The 21,044-nt window shown below is 31.5% G+C and overlaps 1 protein-coding gene across 1 annotated transcript in view; it reads right to left on the reverse strand.

Annotated features, from left to right (window-relative positions):
* Nucleotides 1–206: 206 nt before the first annotated feature.
* Nucleotides 207–21,044, reverse strand: part of LOC107446645 (synaptic vesicular amine transporter-like) — a 32,168-nt gene continuing 11,330 nt past the window's right edge. Inside the window, exons 4-12 of the mRNA XM_071187019.2 lie at nucleotides 20,079–20,119; nucleotides 17,515–17,578; nucleotides 15,198–15,293; nucleotides 13,524–13,602; nucleotides 11,733–11,784; nucleotides 8,798–8,861; nucleotides 6,683–6,802; nucleotides 4,555–4,688; nucleotides 207–346 (exon numbers count right to left, since the gene is read on the reverse strand). Of these exons, the coding sequence (XP_071043120.2) occupies nucleotides 254–346; nucleotides 4,555–4,688; nucleotides 6,683–6,802; nucleotides 8,798–8,861; nucleotides 11,733–11,784; nucleotides 13,524–13,602; nucleotides 15,198–15,293; nucleotides 17,515–17,578; nucleotides 20,079–20,119 (743 nt within the window). The 3' untranslated portion in view covers nucleotides 207–253. The remainder of the gene's footprint in view (nucleotides 347–4,554; nucleotides 4,689–6,682; nucleotides 6,803–8,797; nucleotides 8,862–11,732; nucleotides 11,785–13,523; nucleotides 13,603–15,197; nucleotides 15,294–17,514; nucleotides 17,579–20,078; nucleotides 20,120–21,044) is intronic.

Below are 21,044 nucleotides of genomic sequence, written 5' to 3' on the forward strand. Positions count from 1 at the left end.
TAGGTGAAAGATGTTAACAAACGATTTTTCTCTCAGTAAACAGTATGAATACCATTTTATTTATGGTCATTTGACGGTCTTGTGTGGACATTGTAAAATAACAATTAAATAAATTGTTTTTTAACCATTTTTTCCGAGATATTTTTAACAGTGTTCAAAATCTACAAAATTAAAGCCATATATGGAGAAATTGAATAATAAATTTTGTGGTTGAGAAGGTTTATTCAACAACAATTTACACAAAATAGATGGTTTAATTCTCTTGATTGACAAAGGAAGAGTATCCAGTCCTGCCTTCAGTGTTTAATGTATGTTCTTCAGATTTGCTTACCATCATATTAATTTCCTAAAAATAAAATAATTTAATATAGCATCTTACAAGTAAATATCATGAAACTAAAATTCTTAACTCAACTTATACTGGTTTTTTTGATTCTATGGATTCGTTAATATCTACGTAGAGTGTTCGCTAGCGAAAGTATAAGATATTCTATATTTACTGCCCTTAATATGTATGCTAAGAATCAATTGAATTTTCTAATGAAAGTAGGCGTTTCTTGTAATATGTTTCAATTACCCTTCTTTTTAACACTCTAAATATTAGACTTTGCTTTTGATAATGATAATAAAAATATAATTAAGGGCAGGGCCGGCTTATGCATGTCACGGCCCCTAGGCAATGCTGGTCTCGCCCCCCCCCCTACCGTCTTCTAACTTCCTAATATATTTTTCGCTAACACAACACTTTATTCATAATTACGCTGTTTTTTACTACATAGGTATATTATCACATTATTCAATAAAAATATTGAATCAAACGAAAAGAATATAAGTAATTAATATATGCATTTAAAAAAAATCATACAATAAGCTTAAATATTAACTCTTCTAACTTTTTTTGTTACAAAATCGTTCAAGACATCCTGAAAGTTAATCTTTTCCAATACATCATTTTCAATTGCGATTATGGCCAATGAATTTAAAAGGTTTTGAGACATGACAGTTTTTAATTAATTTCAATTTGGAAAATTTTCGTTCTCCAGTGGCGTTTGTAATCATTAGACTTCTATATATTTGCAAAGCTGTTATTACATTCGGGAAAGTTGATTGTGCCATGTTACCAATAGTCAGTTTGTAAAACTCTTCGGCAGGCACAATTTTTTTTCCGGCGTCTTCTAATTGTAAGATGAAGTATTTATACTGCACCATTTCGTCTATAAACTCAAGCTCAATGTACTCGAAATAATGTTCCTTAAACTTTGTGCAAGCCTGTCTAATTTCAGCGTCGGATTTTGACACAATACAACGTATGTATTTAGCGGATCGGGGAATTCCCCAGTCTTGCGACGAAATAACCAGTACTGCCAACCTTATTTTTACATACTCTTTGGTAGCTTGGCCATAGAATATACATACCTATGGTAGGTACCAGAACAGTAAGTGTGCATTCACAACGTAGAATTTTGCGCGTTTTTCAAGCGTGTTGTGTTAAAAAAGCTGCTCTTGCTATACAGTCATCTGATTAGTCGGCGTTAAAATTACCGCGATAAAATTGCTTGCGATTATATTACTGCGTTATATATGAACTAACTACCATAATATTAATATCTTATTTGGAATGCGTTCAGAAATGTACTAAAATAGCGTCGATGTAATGTACAGAGCAAGACAATCGTCATTGAAATTTCGAATTAAATTTTTACTGTTTAAGAAACATAGTCAATTTTTTTTCTCTGTAGCACAGGGTCCCTGAACGTGGCGGGGCCCCTAGGCAGTTGCCTACAGTGCCTAATGGATAAAACGGCCCTGATTAAGGGTAGTGATTACGTAACACCCTGCATTTTTTCGGCTTAATTTTTAGGTTGAGAGCTAAACATTTCTTGAAATCAAAATCCTTCACACAAACTTGCTGTCTTCAAACTAAGATATAAGAAATTAAATAAGCGATTTTATTTTTTACATCTTAGAAAATATAATAAATTATTTTTTACATCTTAGAAAATATAATAAATTATTTTTTACATCTCAGAAAATATAATGATCATAATTGATGAATTAAGCGAGGTTATATAATAAAAACGCTCACGAAATCTGCTAGCACTATTGAGTAAGATAAAATGAAAAATAGCAAAAACATTTTTATTGCAAATGAATCCTGACGATGTTTCTAAGAAGAATATTCAATCAATTCCTAACTATTTTCTCGGAAGCAGATTTTGATGTTTTCAATCCCGTCTTCCCGGACAATTATTTTATTTTATAACCACCGTTGAACAATCGACCCAATTTTGTGCGCACGACTGCTTATGTTCAACTCCATAGCCTTACAAACTTTAACCCAATCCAGAAGACAAGAACTCCTAGATTAAGTATTGGGTGGAATTTGCCTCCGTGGAGGACTTTCTGATGGAACTAATAAAATTTGTGTTACATGGAAAGAGAAACCACGAAAACCTCCCACAGTTAGCATGACGGAAAGGGGACTGTAAGTGCTAAACGTTAGCACTGTGGTCAGCGAAAGCCGGAGGTGATATTCGTATCGACCAGTCATCGTTGGGATTCGAACCCGATTCGCCTAATTGGAAGGCAATCTCCTGAGCCACCGTGGCTCAGGAGATTGGGCGTTGATTTGTGATCCTTACTAGGTAAGAATGCATCTCGAAATTTCGATTAAAATAACGATAAACATGAATTAAAGAGCATGGTATAAACCTTGGATTTGGTACAAGATAGTCAGATTTGACCCAAGGGTATAATGTATGCCCCATTAAAATTTGAGCTCATTTTAAATTAATTCAGTTTTTTAGACTGTATGTGTTCGTGTTGAAAACCGTTAGGCTTTCTGTCATCTGCCAGGGCGTCCTAGCTGGAATATGAACCCCGTACCCCTCTTGTAGAATGCGGACAGTTTAAACGTTACACCACGAATGCGTATAATCTAGAACGGTTTTGTTAGTTTAAAAGAAAATTAACTGAAACTTTAACGGGGATTATATTGTCCTAGGGCCTGATCTGGTGGCTAATTTGTACCTTATCTAGGTTTCCATGCATGCATGCACTTTATTTAAACTTAACTTTGCTTTATCAGAAATTTCCGAGATGCTTATTTCCCTTGGTAGTGCGTGTGCTCTATTTCTGACAATGGTCCCAAAAATGTACATTAGGGTGCACTAATTGTACATTTTCAGAACAGCTAACATAGATTTTATTTTATTTTATAACCGTCTTTGAAAAGCCAACCAAATGTTTTGAGTTTACTACTGCTAATGTTGAACTCCATAGCCTTTTAATTTTGAACCGCATCCAGAAGACAAGGGAACTCCTGGACCAAGTATTGGGAGAAATTTGCTTTTGTAGAGGATGAGGGAACTAACTCGCATTTGCGTTACACAGGGAGGAAAACCACGAAAATCTCACACGGTTACCCTGACTGCAAGGGGACTCTAACCCACGATCCGTTTACTACTGAGGATATTTTTCGACACCACTGTGGTCTCTGAAAACCAGAGGTGGAATTCGTATGGATGAGTCATTGCTGGGATTCGAACCCGGTTCACCTCATTGAAAGGAGAACCCTCTATCCCCTGAGCCATCACGACTCCCTGCTGCCATTTGTCAAACTAACTTGTATATGACCTGTTGTAACGTATTAAAAGAAACCGTATGAACCATGTTTTGCCTAATTCAACTACACGAAAGGCTAGATGGAAAAACGATGTAATAGGACTATACATGGCAGTACTTTTACTTTCGTTACTTGTACCGCCGGTACAAGTAAAAAGTACGTACTTTTACTTGTACTTCGTTACTTTTTTCTAAAACTCGGTAAGCTTTCTTGAAAAAAAAAAAATAAATAAATAAATAAAAAGCTGTGAATGCAATATATATGCATTCACTTCATGCTTAACTTCGTTTTTAAATACCTTCTGTTTCAACTTATACACACATTCAATTATTTTTTACTAGCTCAAAGATCACAAAGCTATCTGAAACCATTGCTTTCTTTATATTTGTGTTTTTAAAACGCGTTTCTAAAGAGTAAAACAATTTTAAATCAATGGCAATTTAATTAAACAAAAATAATAAACTAAAAATTAAAGTCAATAGATAAAATTTCTTTTTCGTGCAAATCCATAAAAAGTTTGATATTAAAATTATATTTGATTTTAAAATTATATTATACGATTATATTATAAAACTATATTATAATATTCCTCCGAATTTAAAAATAAATTAATATCCATAACTTTCAAAATTAAAAATAATTAAATAAATAACAACAATTTTGCAAAAACATTAAAGAACATAAGAATATTATTCAATAAAATTTTAAGTTACTTTAAATTTTCGATTTCCTAAAAATGTACTTTTAAATCGTTACTTTTTTTGTTTAGTACTTGCACTTTTACTTGTACTTTTTACTCGTTACTTTTTAAAATAAGAACTTTTTACTTTTCACTCGTTACTTTTTTTGAAAATACTTGTACTCTTACTCGTTACTTTTTAAAAGTAACGTTGCCATATATGAATAGGACGAAGCAAAAACAACAGTACCGTGCATTCTCCAAGTACTGGTGTATTTTTCAAAAAGTAGCAAAATGGACTAAATATTAAATTAAGAGTTCCAGTAAGCTTCATAACAAAGGAAAATCCATATTCTTTCACTAAGTAGCCACCAAAAAGGGGACCTGCAAACATAAAAATGAATAATTATTTCTCAACAAATTATGTTTACGAACTATTTTACTCCTACACCAAAGAAAATAAAAAATGCTACAGATTAAGTAGCTAATTAAAGTAAGTTCATAATTCTTTGTCGGTGGAATAGTTCCCGAGAAATTGAACTTCAAAAGTGGAATTTTTCAAATTTGGATTTCTGTGGAACTATTTGACCGATTTCGCTCAAATTTTATATTTAGCCATGTAAAATTACATTCTTTAAAATGATTTAAAAATCTATGTACCTTATTATTCAAAATTTTTTCGACTGTTATTAAACAAAATAATAAAAATACTTACTTAAAGACATTTTCGGCGAAGAATTATCTTTGGATAAATGAAATTTCTAATTGTGTGTAAAAAGTTTTCAATTCGCTTTAAAAGTTCTCGGGATATAACGAAGTAATAAAAAGTAACATTAACATTAGTAGGTCCAAACTTTGGACTACTCTCCTGACCGAACTATTAGGAAAATATTTCCCAAATTGAGGCTGCCTCCTATAATTTGAGTGTCAGAATTCCGAATCCGTCCAAAAAAGGCATGTTTAGTCAGAGAAAGTACGTTTTTGTGTCTATTATCATAACTAAAATATCACTTGCACTAATTAATTAGCATATTTGAGGTCATTCCCAACCAAACCATTAAGATTAAATCCTAGAGCATGAAGATCCAATCTTTAGATCAAAAGTTATTCAGGAGGTTCCTTTTATTTTTTACGTACTGTACATATTTGGAGAACTCTGCTCTTAAATAGGGGAAAAAATGCAAACTTACCAAAAAAAAGTTAAAATCCTATATCAACGACACTCAGGAAGAAAATCTCCATTAACAATCAAAAAAGAATTTTCATGCTTTGGGTTTGTATCATTTTCCCCAGTATAATATCAATTTATTTGCCTTTTGTAGCCAGGAGAATATTTACGAATTTTACACAATTTAAATCAGAAAAAAAATCAGTACTGGATTATGACCCTAAAATCTTAAAAAAATCAATGTAAGCAATTTTAACCAATGATTTTCAATAAAAAATCAGAGTAATAAATACCGGGAAGTATCTTAGCTTTTTTTTAAAAAAAAACATTTATTTAAAGAACGCCGAGAAAGGGCATACCTATAAATGAACCCTTATCCAAAGAAAAAATATTATGAAATACCATGCAATCATTATCTTTTCTCAAATGCAAAAGATTCGAAAAAATCCACCTTCTTAAGCTTGGAATTTGAAGGAATCTTACTTTTGTAATCCTGTTGCCATTATCAAACTAAATTATCAGCATATACAGTGTGACTTAGAGGAGAACTCCTCCAAACTGAAAGTCTGGGGCCGTCTGCTGCTATGGTAACAAATGAAAGCACAATTCTAATGGGGGTGCAATTGAGGAATAAAGGTGTTGATTGGTTTACTCCCGCTGGCCTATACCAAGATGAAGACAAAACTATTCACCCCACTCCTCTATTTGAAGTGAATTTTCCTCGTAACCATGGTTACTGTCACGACGCGAGACTGATGCCTGGAGAAGTTCTCCTGAAAGCCGAACTATACATTAGCTACTGTAACAGAAATTACAATAGCAACAACTGCTGTGTAACATTCAGCAAGACAATCATTGGACAGGCTATACACAGTAAGAGTGGCATGCAATTGGCGATTTCCTATGCCTTTGAGTCAGGATGCGCAGAGGTGATGTGCGCATGCTATTGCAAAAGTATTGGAATCGATCTTTCGCATGTCTCTTACTTACCGCTTGCCTCCTCTATGTCTAACCTACTTAAATACAAGCAAAGGATAATCAATGTTGGTATAATGAAGAAAATGGTGAAATAATTTATGAGAATTTCTTCATCTTAAGTTGCGCGATAGATCTAACATTTTATTGCCTTAAACTCTGATGTTTACTAGATTTTTAAGAAAAAAATAGTAAAAAAATATAAGTCAACCATGGTGCTCATTCTGATACTTACCAACTGAATATGCAAGACAAACTGCAACTTGAGCGACAGCGTAGATAGTACCATACAAAGCAACGTGTCTTGAATCTACTAAATAAGCAAGTAAAGGCATCAGAGAAGCATCAACAATACCTGAAAATATTACACCCATTCAATTTACTTACTAAATTATATTTATTATTCGGTTAGTATAATATGCATTTGAGTAGGACCTTTTAAATTTTTTTTTCTTAAGAAAGGTTGTTTAATCTAAAAAGTAATAATAATATTCCCTCTTCACTTATGAAAATTTTAATTCTAGAAATAATGAAATTAAAAGTAAAAAAAAGGAAGAAGAAAAACGGACCAAATCAGGTTAACAATATAATTTTATTTCCTTCCTTGATATTATAAATCTAATTTTTAAAAAGTTCGTTTAATTTCTTTCTCATTCTTTCAATTAATTTGAAACTTCTTAATGTGCTTTGTTTTATTGCAGGTGTTTTAAAAATATATCATGATGACCCCTTTTATTATAAATATAGTCATTGTCTGGTTAAAGACTTAATTCCTTTAAAAATATATAAATAGGAAATAACAGTCGATATGTTTCAAGTGCTCAAAAATAGTCCCCCATTTTCAAGACAAGACATGAATGCCATACTCTTCAGTGAACAGGAAATGCTTTTCCGGTATTTGTAAAAAAGTGCATAATCTCCATTTTTTAATGTGTTAGATTTCATAAACGGAAAAATAGTAATGTTTTCTTACGATTGTCTTTTCTAAAATATTTACTAATTACAAATTAAATTAATACTTAACCATAACATTTATGGCCTATTGCACTAATGGTCTATTGGCGACGTTCTGGGATCTGAAAACATTACTGGTGCTTACGTATACAACACTACCACAATTTAGACCGTAGGGCACAATGGTGTAAGTAATCACCCGGCTTCCGTACCAAGCTCCCCGATCACCCTACCATGCGTGGACGTTACTGGCTCAGGAACTATCAGGGACATTATATTAAAGTTGATTTCTGAAGCGCAAATACTAAATCAGAGAAAGTGCTGATTGATCAGACATCCAGCCTTTAGCACAGCGAATCGAACCCCAAAACAGGACTCATTACATTTAGAAAAACATTTTGAATTTGGAAATATAGATGGCAGCATTATCAAGCATGCGTTTCAAAATATTCATAATTTTTTTAAAGGAAAAGTGAATAAGTAATTATTTATTCCGCAAAAGCAGAGCTTCATAACCGTCATTGAACAGCCAACTCAATTTTGGGTCTACGACTACTAATGTTTAACTCCGTAGCCTTGTAATTTTGAACCTAATCTAGAAGACAAGGGAACTCCTGGATCAAATACTGGGAGAAATTTGCCTTCATTGAGGACTTTTTGGTGGAACTAATCCACATTTGCGTTACATGGTTAAGGAAAATATGAAAACCTCCCACGGTTAGCCTGACGGCAAGGGGACTTTAACCCATGATCCGTCTACCATTGAGGATAATTTACGTCAGCACTTTGGTCGGTACGGAATTCGCATCTACCGGCCATCGTTGGAATTCGAATCCGGTTTCGAAATTAACAATTTTTTTTCATCAAATATTTTGGAAGATTTTACAAGGCAAAACTGTTACCACAATTTGAAAGATCACGCTTGAATCTTTCAGAAATGGTAACCTTTTTTTTTCATATAAAATTCAGGTGAACCAAAATGTGTGTAGAGAGTTGAAAGCTGATTTCCTTTTTCAATACCCATATAATTAAAAAAGCATTCTTATAATAAATGACGCCAAGCATGAAAAATGATTTTAAAAGTGCTAGCGTTATATGAGGTTAAAAGTTCCAACGCACATTTTGGTAAATTCAAACTTTGCATGGGTGAAAATGACATCATTTCTAAAAGCATTACCTTACAAATTATGCCAGTAGTTTTGACATCTAAAATCTTACAAAGCATTTGTTGCTGCAAGAAAGATTATTTACATAAAATTCGTATAAAAGTGTTTCCGTTTTTTTTAATTTTTTTTTTTTTTTTTTTTTTTTTTTTTTTTTTAAAAATTAATCCCGATAAAGTGTTCATAAAAGAGAACACAGGTGGTCGGGGAATTCTTTTCAAAATGAAACTTACCTATTCCAAGTCCTAAACCAAAATGAGGTATCACAAGCTCTAGCATATGGGTGGTAAGAGGAATCTATGGAAACAACGAAAAAGGAGTTGCTATTTTCAGTTTAAAAAACAAATCGACATGATTTGTTAAAATAATAAATATTATTTGTACAAAGAACAAGATAGACAAAAGAAAGATAAGATATTTTTACCCATTGGCAAAATGAGTCTTGGTTTGGATTTGATGGCGTTCACGCACTTTTTAACTGCATTCTGGAGTAATGGTAAACAGTGCGCATGCGTCGTCATTGCATGCGTTGCTATGGCGACCGCTGTTGTTTTTCTTTTAATTTTCTCCAGCTGTCAATTTTAATGTAGTTACATAATAATAATTTAAAATCTATATATATATTTCTCCTACACGGCGATAAAAAAAGCCTCATTACAACTCCCCGAATGGCAACGCTAGAAAATCGACCAATCATTGCGGCTAAGAATGTCTCATGGTGAGATGACTCAACATATAGCGCTTCTAAAAACGGAAATAACCAGAGTGTAAAATATTATGTGCTTATGCGCAACGTATTTTTTGTTAAATAATTTATTTATTATATATCAGCTTATAGATGGTAACGAGAAGAGTTTTGTGGTTGCTATGGTGACTATTTAGAATGAATTTTTTTTTTTTTTTTTTTTTTTTTTTTTTTGAGTTAGTGAGTGTGATATTTCTTTTTTGGAACTGCGATGCTGTAATTTTATTGTTTAGTTAATAAATCTTCCTTTTGTATTAAACGTGATAGTAGTTTCCTTAATTATTTGATTCGAAGTCCATTGAGTTTTATTTGAGGTCAGTTTATTTTGTATTTTTTGACAAGAGAGAGCATTCTCACCAAATGAGATTTCTTCCGAAATTCAATGTTTTGTTTATGCAAGTTTTTCCATTGCAATTCACTTATTTCAATTTTTAATAGACTTAATTATAGCCAAAATTTTAACCTTTTTGAAGAGATATCAGTTTTAGAAATTTTATCTTAAGATTTTATACTATAGCACATTTCTAATAGGTTTAACGAATTACATGTCATTTATTTGAATTCAAATTTATTTTAATGACTTAGTATTTACTAAAAAGATGTAATTTTTTTTTAAAAAAAGAAGTTGTTATATGGATTTAAATTATTGTTTTGAATTCTTAGAATTTTGTGAATTTGCAATGTATCTAAGTTAGTAGCGAGCGAAGCGAGCTTGGTTTGCGAAGCAAACCATATAAGATTGCGTAGCAATTTTCCGGGGTTGGCGAGCGTCAGCGAGCAGGGGGCGCAGCCCACTAGTATTTTTATATTCTTTTAATTATTAACGTATAATTACTGTCTTGACGGTAAATTTAATATTATAAATATGAATGCTGAGGAAGGAAAAAGTATTTTGTGACGTCATGAAACACGTACGTAGGCAGGATATGAAAATCAATCCGACGACAAACATCAATTGAGACAGTTTTTGCAACCCATGATTTGAAATGCGTTTAACGGAGTCAATCCAGAAAGAAAAAGCGCTTGACCAATAGGTGACCAGTGATCGCAATAAGGCGATTGCAACTTTTATTTTATTTTATTTTCAAAACGTGTAAACGTATAGGTGGAAATAAAATGAGTTGTTTTCTCTCTCCAATAGACATGGGATTAACATAAGGTCACGTTGTATCAATAAGTTAAACGTTAGGTCGACAAGTTAAACATTTGTTTACAATTAACATAATATCAATATCGAGTCTTCTAACAAAAATTATAATGAAAAGGTTTTTTATGAGGTAGAAGGCTATATTATCTTCCGAAAAAGTAAGAATCTTATCATCCTTTTGAAATTATAATAATGAATTTAATCGGGAAAAAAATCCGAAAGGAATGCTTAGAATTTAATCATTCAAAAACTATTTGAATTTTTTTTTAAAGCACTTTCATTTTTAATAAGATTTAAGAAGAAGTACTACTGTTTTTACGAATTTTTCAATTCAGAATGTTTTATTTGAACATTACTCTTTAAATGAGCTGATATTTTCTATATTTTTTTGTTCTAAAATTGTCGTTTTGAGAGTGCAGAAAAACGTTTCTGAAGCTGCACACTGACGACAATTGCAGTGCCTTAAAAAAAATTTTAAAATTTAAAAAAAAAAATTTAAAAAAGAGAGAAATTTATTTTACAGGTATAATAGAAGTTTTTCTATTCTAACTCTAAACTTCTGCCCAACTTCTGTATTTAACAAAAAGAAATGAAATACAAAATCTGTTAACACATACCATCATTAATTACAGAATAATGAAGAAAAAAATTGATACAAAGAAACGACCCATAAATTAGAGTAAACACAATGATTACCCTAACTTAGCCACTATATTAGACCAGCGGTTTTCAAAAATTTATAACGGGTAAAGTGTTAGGGCTCAAACCAATTTTCTTGCATTAAATTCACGTGAAAAGACATAAATTTCTTCTTCCAGAAACCTTGATTTTAGAAATAAATGTTTCCGACAGATGGCACTGATATTTTCTTCTATATTTTTCCCGTATTCGTTTTAATCAGTAAAAAAAAATCTTAGATTACTACGAATGATTGTGATATCTCAATTGTTTGATATCTTAAGAATTTATTCATTGAAAATCTGTTTCTGAAGATTCATTCCTTTAAAAATTGATTCATTTAGAAAACTTATGATTTGATTTTGAATAATTTTTCTTTGATATACGGGTTTGCTACTTATAGCGCCATCTGTGAAGAGATTTTTAGTTTGAAAAAATATTTGAATCTTGTCACATTAATCGACTGCAAGAAAGTGTTTTTTTTTTCCCATAAAAGTAACTGTTTTGGGGGCTATAAATTTTTAAAAATCGCCACTCTAATCGAGAACACACGTATTTGGGTTCAACACAAGCCAATATTTGATAAAATGTCACTCACGGATAAGGTGCAAATTCCAATAATAAGTAAAGATATCATAGTTGTCAGCCATCTGTAAAACATTTTTGTTTCCTTTATAAGTATTTATTTATTATTTATATAATATTAGTATTATAGTTATTATATAATATATTTCAGCAGTATTATAACACGTTGAACACCACGCTAATTTTACATGGTTTGTCCGTCTGGCCAAACTTTAATTAAGGGCAGAGATGCCAACTTGCTCCGGACAGCAAATATATATTTTAAAGTGGTAGTTTATCAATTGTGATTCTTGGTTTAATAAATTCAATTTAGTAGATTTTTATCCACCACTATTTCTAAATAATTCGTAGGCCTATATAATTCACCACTTTATAGTACTTATGTCATGCTGTGTCTTTTAGAAAACAAGCAAAACTAGTCAAATATTTGAAAAATTTACTTTGTATTTGTTTACCGTTTTTTTAATTATTTTGGCGTGTCCGGAACAATTGGCATCTCTGTAAGGGGTGAATTTTATAAGACTACGAATTGTTTAAAAATAGTGGTGGATAAAAATCTACTAAATCGAATTTATTAAACAAAGAATCACAATAATTGAGTAAATTTTGAATACATTTTCTGCAATTCCATAAAAGAGTCAATTTTATAGCTCCATACCATGAGAGTCAATGTTATACGCTGTCAGCCAGCTGTTTTTCGCGACCTATGTGAAAGGTCAGTGTCAGCCACCGGTGGTTGACGCGGTCTAAATGTAAATTCAGTGTCAGACACCGATGGTTGACGCGACCTAAATGTAATTTCAGTGTCAGCCTTCGGTGGCTGACATGGCCTAAATGTAATTTCAATGTCAGCCACCGGTGGCTGACGCGGGCTAAATCTAATTTTAGTGTCAGCCACCGGTGGCTGACGCGGCCTAAATGCAATTTCAATGTCAGCCACCGGTGGCTGACGCGGCCTAAATGTAATTTCAGTGTCAGCCACCGGTGGTTGACGCGGCCTAAATGGAAAGTCCCGTGTCAGCCACTGATGGCTGACGCGGTGCTCAACGTGTTATTAGTAGTTAATAGTATTATATACTATATTATAGAAGTATAAGAGGCAAATTCCAATAATAAGTAAAGATATCATTGTTGTCAGCCATTAGTAAAATATTTTCATTTATGTAGTATTTATAGCAGTACTTATATAACAGTTGTATTATAGTTATTTTATAATATAGTAGTATTATAATTATATATTATATTATATTAGTGTAAGGTGTGAATTCCGATAATAAGTAATGAGATCATAATAGTCAGAACTCTGTAAAATATTTCTGTTATATTTCTCTTTAAGTATTTATATAGTTTTTACAATATTATAATACTTATATAATATATTATAGTAAAATTTATGGTAGTATTATAGGTATTATATATTATTACAGTAGTATAAGGTGAAAATTCTAATAATAAGTAAAAATATTATAGTATTCAGCCATCCGTAACATATTTTTGTTTCATTTATAACTATTTATATAGTATTTATTATACTATATAAATAATATTGAGCTATAAGGTTTGATTTATTATCACGCGGAACCAATTTTTGTATAATCATATAATATTATGCTAATTATATTTTGAAATGTAATAGCAGTATTATAGTTTTTATATAATATATAATAGCAGCATTTATATTCCAATTATAAGAAAAGATATCATAGTCGTTTGCCATCTGTAAGATATTTTTGTTTTATTTACAAGTACTTACATTTAAATTTAACAATGTATTCTGGAAAGAAAATTTATGCAAAAATCTTACCTTCCGAATTTATAGGCTATTGAACCAAATAAATGTGTTCCTATTAGGTATCCAAGACTATCGGGAATGAAGACCGTACCTAAAAATGGAATGAGTCCTTTAAATATTTTTCAGTTTCATTCAGTTTAGTTTTCTAGGGCAAAAATTTTTTGTTACATTAATACAAGTACGTCATCCTACGTTGATGACAAGTATGGACAAGTACTTCAACCTACGGTTAATTCGAGTGATGGGATTTCAAAGCTGAAATTAGCTCGTTTACTTTTTTAAATATTTTTAATTTGGTTTACTTGTTTATTTATTTACTTATTTTTTTATTTATTTTTTTTTTTAATGTACAAGATTATAAAAGAAACATATGTGTTTATATGCATACGTATATGCTTGTTTGCTTATGCGAAAACATAACTCAGGGCTAAAAAAATTATGCCCTTAACATATACCATCATAAACTAAAATGTTTTTTCGCTCTACTGCTCCCTACGTAGCAGAAAAGTCAGAATAATCAGTATTCACTCATGTAAATTTAAGAAATTCTGGTTAGGAATATATTATTAAATTGCTTATAAACTGCAACTTGTAGAGAGAAAGCGACTGCAAAGTTGAATTCAGCAACGCTAAAATATCAATTCCATTTAAAAATCTCATGTAACTGGCAAAAAATATTCTCTAGTGTATTATATGGATGGGAAACTGAGTGTTAACAATAAAGGGATTCTAAAACTAGTACAGAAGATCGAAAAATCCCGCTGCATCCCTCGGCTGATGGCATGGTTGAGAATCTACGTGAAAACAGGCTTGATATTCATCGAAGTTTTCTTCAGCGATGTGATTTATATCACATGTTTGGGCTTAGCCACGCGGTTGTGCTTGGCGGGTTAATATTGAGCTATTAGGTTTGATTTATTATCACGCGGAACCAATTTTTGTATAATCATATAATATTATGCTAATTATATTTTGAAATCGAGCCGCGATGGCTCAGGGGATAGAGCGTTCGCCTTCCAATGAGGTGAACCGGGGTTCGATCCCGGCGATGGCTGGTCGATACGAATTCTGCATCCGGCTTGCACCGACCACAGTGCTAACGTGAAATATCCTCAGTGGTAGACGGGTCATGGGTTAGAGTCCCCTTGCCATCAGGCTAAACATGGGAGGTTCTCGTGGTCTTCCTTTTCATGCAACGCAAACGCGGGTTAGTTCCACCAAAAAGTCCTCCACAAAGGCAAATTTCTCCCAATCCAGGAGTTCCCTTGCTTCTGGATAAGGTTCGAAATTACAAGGCTACGGAGTTGAACATTAGCAGTCGTAAACCCAAAAATTAGATCGGCTGTTCAACGACGGTTATAAAATATTTCGAAATTATTTATATTTGTAACATTAACTGCGTACTTCCAACTCAAAAAGAAGAATGCGTGATCATGCCCAACCGTGTGACATACATCACATGTTTGGGTTTAATCACGTGGTTCTTGGCTGGTAGATATTGTGCTATTAGGCTTGATTTATTATTACACAGAACAAATTTTCGGATAGTATTTAATTGAATACTTGTAAGCGACGTCACACGCGTATGCCGAAACTGATTGGCCTCTGAATCGTGCATAAACGGATGCATGATTTACCACTGATGACGTCGCTTACAGGTATCCAGTTATAAGAAAATTAACTTGCCTAATTGCCACCTGGGAGGGGACATTGATTCCATTAACCATATGGGTAAACAAGGTTCTAAAACAGCAATACTAAAGGTGGATACACAAATTGCTCCTAATGTAAAAAGGTTATTAGTACAAATGAAACAGATTTAAAATAGATTTTTTTTCCAAAAGAATTACACATGTTACTGAAAATAAAACAGGAAATTAAAGAAAGACATTGCAAGGTTTTTATTTACCTATTAAATTGCATTTTAGTTCTTTTTTAATTTTTTTTAAAGCTGTGGAACTTTTTTATTATGAGAAAATCATTTATGAATAAGTTCATTTCACATATTGTTTAGTTTCGCAATGGCATTTATCGTATGAATTTTTTTTATCTTTTTTTAATATCCTTGATATAACCCTATAAAAAGAAATCATATGGAGAAAGATCCGAAAATCTTTATGACCATAGGTATTTTAAACCTCTTAAGCTAGGGAAGAACACAGTTTAGTTACCGTAAACTCGAAGCTAAGATTATTTCCAGTTATCTGCACTTTCTTCGCTTTAAAAAAACGTCTGGGCTTCAGAATTAGCAAATAGTTTAAATATTTAAAATGTTAAACTTACCAATTCGGCGAGATTTAGATTAAAATAAGTTTATCATTCCCGATTTTTGCATATTTAATTAGCCAAGAGAACAGAGAGCAGGAGTAAAGTTTCAAGTAATTGAAAATTTGATGATAAATGCTCTTCATTTTCATTGCCCTTTTTTTACTACTGGCATTTTGCAAAAGTTTCATGGTTTGGATTAAGGTCCCAGATTAAGACAGCTAAAACTTAACCTAACCGTAATGAATAACAGTTATATAATCACAGCGGCTATAAAAACAACAAATTATTTGCTAAAACGCGTCATTTTATTACGACAGAGACTTAAGGGTAAATCACGGTCACCCACACACCGAAGATACTGTTTATAAGCCACCGATGCTTAAAACGCTTCACCCCTCAAATCCCAACTTGCAATTTTTCACCACTTACTCAGAGGAGGGTACTAATGATTAGCCCCTAGGGAGAACTTTTTAGTCGGATATCAGGGTTTAAAACCTCATTTGTACGTGTTGTATATATATATATATATATATATATATATATATATATATATATATATATATATATCAAAATGAAGAATAAAACAAAGAAAAATTATAGACATATTAAAAAAAGGGGGGTGGGAAATAATAATAATAACAAATCAAAACTCATAATAACAAATCAGTTCAGCAGTGCAGTAAGAACGACACTTTAAAAACCCTCTTGTTACACTCGATTTGCGCTTTTGTTTTCATCTTTTGTTTTCATATTTTGTAATCTGGCAATCTTTCTGCGAAAACATTTTTAAATCATTCTTGAAAAATATCCGTCCTTGTAAGTTGTTATGATTTTGCTACTCGCTTTATAGTCCCCCCTTTTTAATGTTTTTTCTTTTTTTTTTATTTTATTATCTGTTTTTACATGTTATTTTTACTTTTTATGATCTATTTGTAGTTATTTTATAAAAAAAATTTTTGAGTGCTCCTCACACTATTGTATTAATATATTTTGCTTTGGCTTTATTGATACAATATCAGAAAGCACTCTGTTTTGCGGATATAATTGTGTGGGCTGAAGAAAAGATTATATCTTTTTTTCCGGTTTTTTAATTAACATTTCATTTTTTTTTTTAAATAAAATGTTGTTTGTTATTTTTTACTTATTATTTCCAACCCCCCTTTTTTTCGTATGTCTATAATTTTTCTTTGTTTTATTCTTCATTTTGAACTTATCTAATGAGTGCTGTTTACTTGCAGCTTAAGCGCAGTAAATGAAACTTATTGTTTTTCTTAACTTTCTTAGTGTTTTCTTGTATTTATTATATATATATATATATATATATATATATATATATATATATATATATATATATATATATATATATATATATATAATTGAGAGACGAGAAGATATTATAAAAAAATACTTCAATAATCAATAACAAAGACAATTATTTTCCAGCGCAAATATATTCTCGTTGTCTGTTATTGATTATTAAAAGTGTTTTTTTTTTATCATATCTTCTCGTCTCCCAATTATATTTCATCTTTACTTGTTATCTAACCTTACCTTACTTTATATACAGAGTAATCTGCATACCCGGTAGTTTTTCCCAAACAAATTTTTAAAAACTAGTTATGTTAAAACTGATTCATGCTAAGTAAAATTAAGCAAATAAGGGTAATTAATTTAAAAGCCATTTCTTGAAAAATCGTCATAAATGAAAATCTGTGCTTAAATGCATCATACTCACCAGAAGCAAAAAGAATGTACGGATCTGATACCAAACGCAGTATATTTGATCCTACTAACAGCCTCTACAATTAAATAACCCAATTAGCAAAAAAATATTTTTTATGTCAATTCTGGTATAAAAAAAAACATGATTGAACAAACTGTTTCAATGGAAAGAAATCATAAAGTTTTTTTTTCTAAAAAACTATTATTTACATTAGCAATTTCAGTTCATTAAAAATTGCTTTAATTGTGTTGTTTAGAATCAACACAGGTTGCAGAGGTTACTTTAAGAATTAAAATTAATTAAAATTCTTACAACATTTTTGATTGAAAGCAGATTAAATGCAATGCAATAAATTTATTTAAAAGCTTATATGCTACACCTTGTAAAAAGCTTATTAAAGTCAACGGAATTTTAAAATTGCTAAAGTTTTCTCTTTTTAAATTAGATAATTATTACAATTTACTTTTGTAAATATTTGTTGCGGAAACTACTTTAACCCATCTACCATCCTACCTTAATTATTTTAGCGGATAATTTGTATCATAGTTTAATAAAATATTGAAAGAAATTATTTTGATTTTATTTTTTCAGTTGTCTTATGAACAAATTTTAAATCTAGGAGAAACATGAAAAATGTTATCCGCATTTTATATCAATACTTTTCTATGCTTTTCCAAATATTATAAAATTCCAGAGTTCACATTATTTTATAGCTTTGTGCTCTTGCATTATTAATTTTTGTTTATAATCGTTAACTCCACTTTTTTAAGCACTAGTCAAAATCTTTTTACTTGAACACCTGGAACAAAATATTATAATTACTAAGCATAGCCAATTTAAAATGGTTAAATGCTCCAAAAGCAAAAATTACAGCAATAAGCTACTGACTACTCAGACAAGAAAATAAAAATCGATGTCTTTGCTTCTTCATTAGAAATTCAATTTACTGTAAATTGTGATCAGGCATCTGTTTTTACCTGAAACGATTAATAAAAAAAAATAGGATGATAGCGTGTGCGCCATTAAATAAAACCACCTTGATATTTTGTCATAACTAGATGCAAAGTTCACCATTCAGTAAGATCCAAACATATATCTTAAGAAACTCTATATTTAAACCCGTATTTACAAGAATTAACTCACTCCTGCTCTAACTGGACAAGAAAAAACACCGAATAATTCAAAAAAAGTGATTAGCTTTAATCAGAAGTGGGAAGTTATCCCACTTCTGATTATAGCTAATATATCCGTCATGTTTATATAAAACTTGAAATGCATGCTGACCAGCTTAAATCCTGACGCATCTGACCAAACTACAGTTTTTCAGTCGTCTAGGGTTCAGCCAATACATTCACGAGCCCTGGCATCATGTCCTACATCAGAGAGCCTCCACACGGGTTTTTAATAAGTAGTCTGCGCAGATTATTTAAAAAGCGATCCAGTTGTGCGCGTGATCCAACTTCTTATTTAAAAGTAATTGTGATAAATGTATAATACATAATTGGTGTGTAATCTGTAGTGGTTGACAAGTAAATAAGTCAAACCAATCATATTCATAAATTAAACAAATTTTTAGACGTATATTTGCTACCATTTTCTAATTTTTAATAGATTTTGTATTAAGTGGCTCTTTTGTAAACTGGTTTACCTTCATAGTGGTCTGATCGGATTACCTATAAGAAAACCGTGTGGAAGCTTTCAGTTATAGGAGGCGTTGACCAAGGAGATGTATTGGACGTGCAGTAAAGGCACTCGAGTCTGTCTTAGGCCGTATATTCAATTACAGCCAAATCTAATGGACACGTTCTGCGTTGATGCTTGAGGTATTTTCATGCACTGTTAATTGTCTGTTAATACTAACGATTCTACGCAGGCATCGGCTGTCGCAGTCATTACGAGCAGGAGGCCAGCCCCTACGTTGACCATGGTGGGAGGTTATGCCTGAAATTAGGTATTCTCGGTATACTCTTGTCCATTGTAGATCTAGGAATGCTGAAGTCCTTCACAATTTCCGAAAAGGAATGATTCATGCGTCTAACTCTAACTATCACTCCAAAGCTTCATCATCGTTCAATTCTCATCTTGCTGTCATAATTGCAATCAGGAACATTCTTACGGGAATAATTTCCCCAGGCATGCCAACTGCTCCGCTTTGTGCAATAGTTTTAATAAAGTGGTAGCGAATTATATAGTAAAATTCGCTAAAGAAGGATAGTTACGCTTACTTTTTAAAAGAGTAACCAGTATATCCATTCCTTAACGTAGCATTTTCATATGATACTTGAAAATTTTTGATATTTAGTGGTGAAAAAATTACTCAAAATGAAAAATACTAAACTAAAAATAACTTAAATTTCGCTACCACTAGAAAATAATATTTCAAGTTGGCATCTCAGTTTCCATTGTTCATCCTCGTCTTTTCCTTTCTACAAAAACTGATTCTGACTGGTATGACGAAAGTATAAACTTAATATTACCGCAAAGGGTTAAAATAGTAAACATGAAATTGAAGTAGTTCATATGATCTAACTAGAATAACTATTTGGAGGGAGGGGGGAAATGAATTCTTAACTTACATCAGGCTCAATCCGTGGATGCAGCACAACAAAAAGAAGAACTGAAAAAAAATTTTATAAATTTGTAAACATATTTAATTTAGATGATAAGGACTTTTTCTAGATTACTACTAAAGCATTATTACATGGGGGTTTTGTTGTTCTTTTTCGAAACTAATACTTATCAAGATAATACACAAAAATTTCATCAATGCAAGGTGAGTTTTCACAACGGTTACAAACACGATAGAGTGGGTGATATGGCACGGAAGAATTACAAGCTATGACCTTAAACATGCAACATCGTATGTGCTATAGTCACTTTCCAAATACGAACTTGTTGCTCCAGAGCTTTAGAGTAAGTAGGGGAGAGTGGGGTCAATTGTAACAGAGTACGATTGTAACAGAGCAAAAATTTCGAGTGTCGGGTTCTAGGTTTTGTTCCTAGGTGGCGCACAAGGTGTATTTAATAAATCTACATGTACGCCCCTGAAGGCAACCATTTTTATGTACTTTTGAAAGAGTTACATCACAAAAGATATTTTCACGCCACGCAAGTACTTTTTTTGGTATTAGAATATTATATTGTAACAAAGTAATTTTGTTTAAACAAATAAAAATTAGTAACCGAATATGTAAGTGGACACTTTAATTAACATTTCAATAAAAAAAAGATTAGTTTTGCTAATTAACTAGCATTGTTTTTAACAAATGAAGCTGAAATGGCGTCTTTGGGACAATTGTAACAATAAGTAAAGGGACGATCGTAACAGCTGAAAATAAATAATCTTATGTTTACAAACCATTACTTAACTCTTTAAGAACCACCAATAGTTTCCTATATCATTTATATTATGTTGCATGTGCATTATTTTATTTGTCACCTTTTACAGCATAAATTAAAATTTTTAACCCCTTAAAGTTAAAAGTTTAATCCTTTAGGTTTCTGCTCATTATTATTTTTACTCCTAAAATATCACTACTATT

Source organism: Parasteatoda tepidariorum, chromosome 9 (assembly GCF_982258835.1).
Source record: "Parasteatoda tepidariorum strain Cologne lab strain chromosome 9, Ptep-v5.0, whole genome shotgun sequence".
NCBI lineage: Eukaryota > Metazoa > Arthropoda > Arachnida > Araneae > Theridiidae > Parasteatoda > Parasteatoda tepidariorum.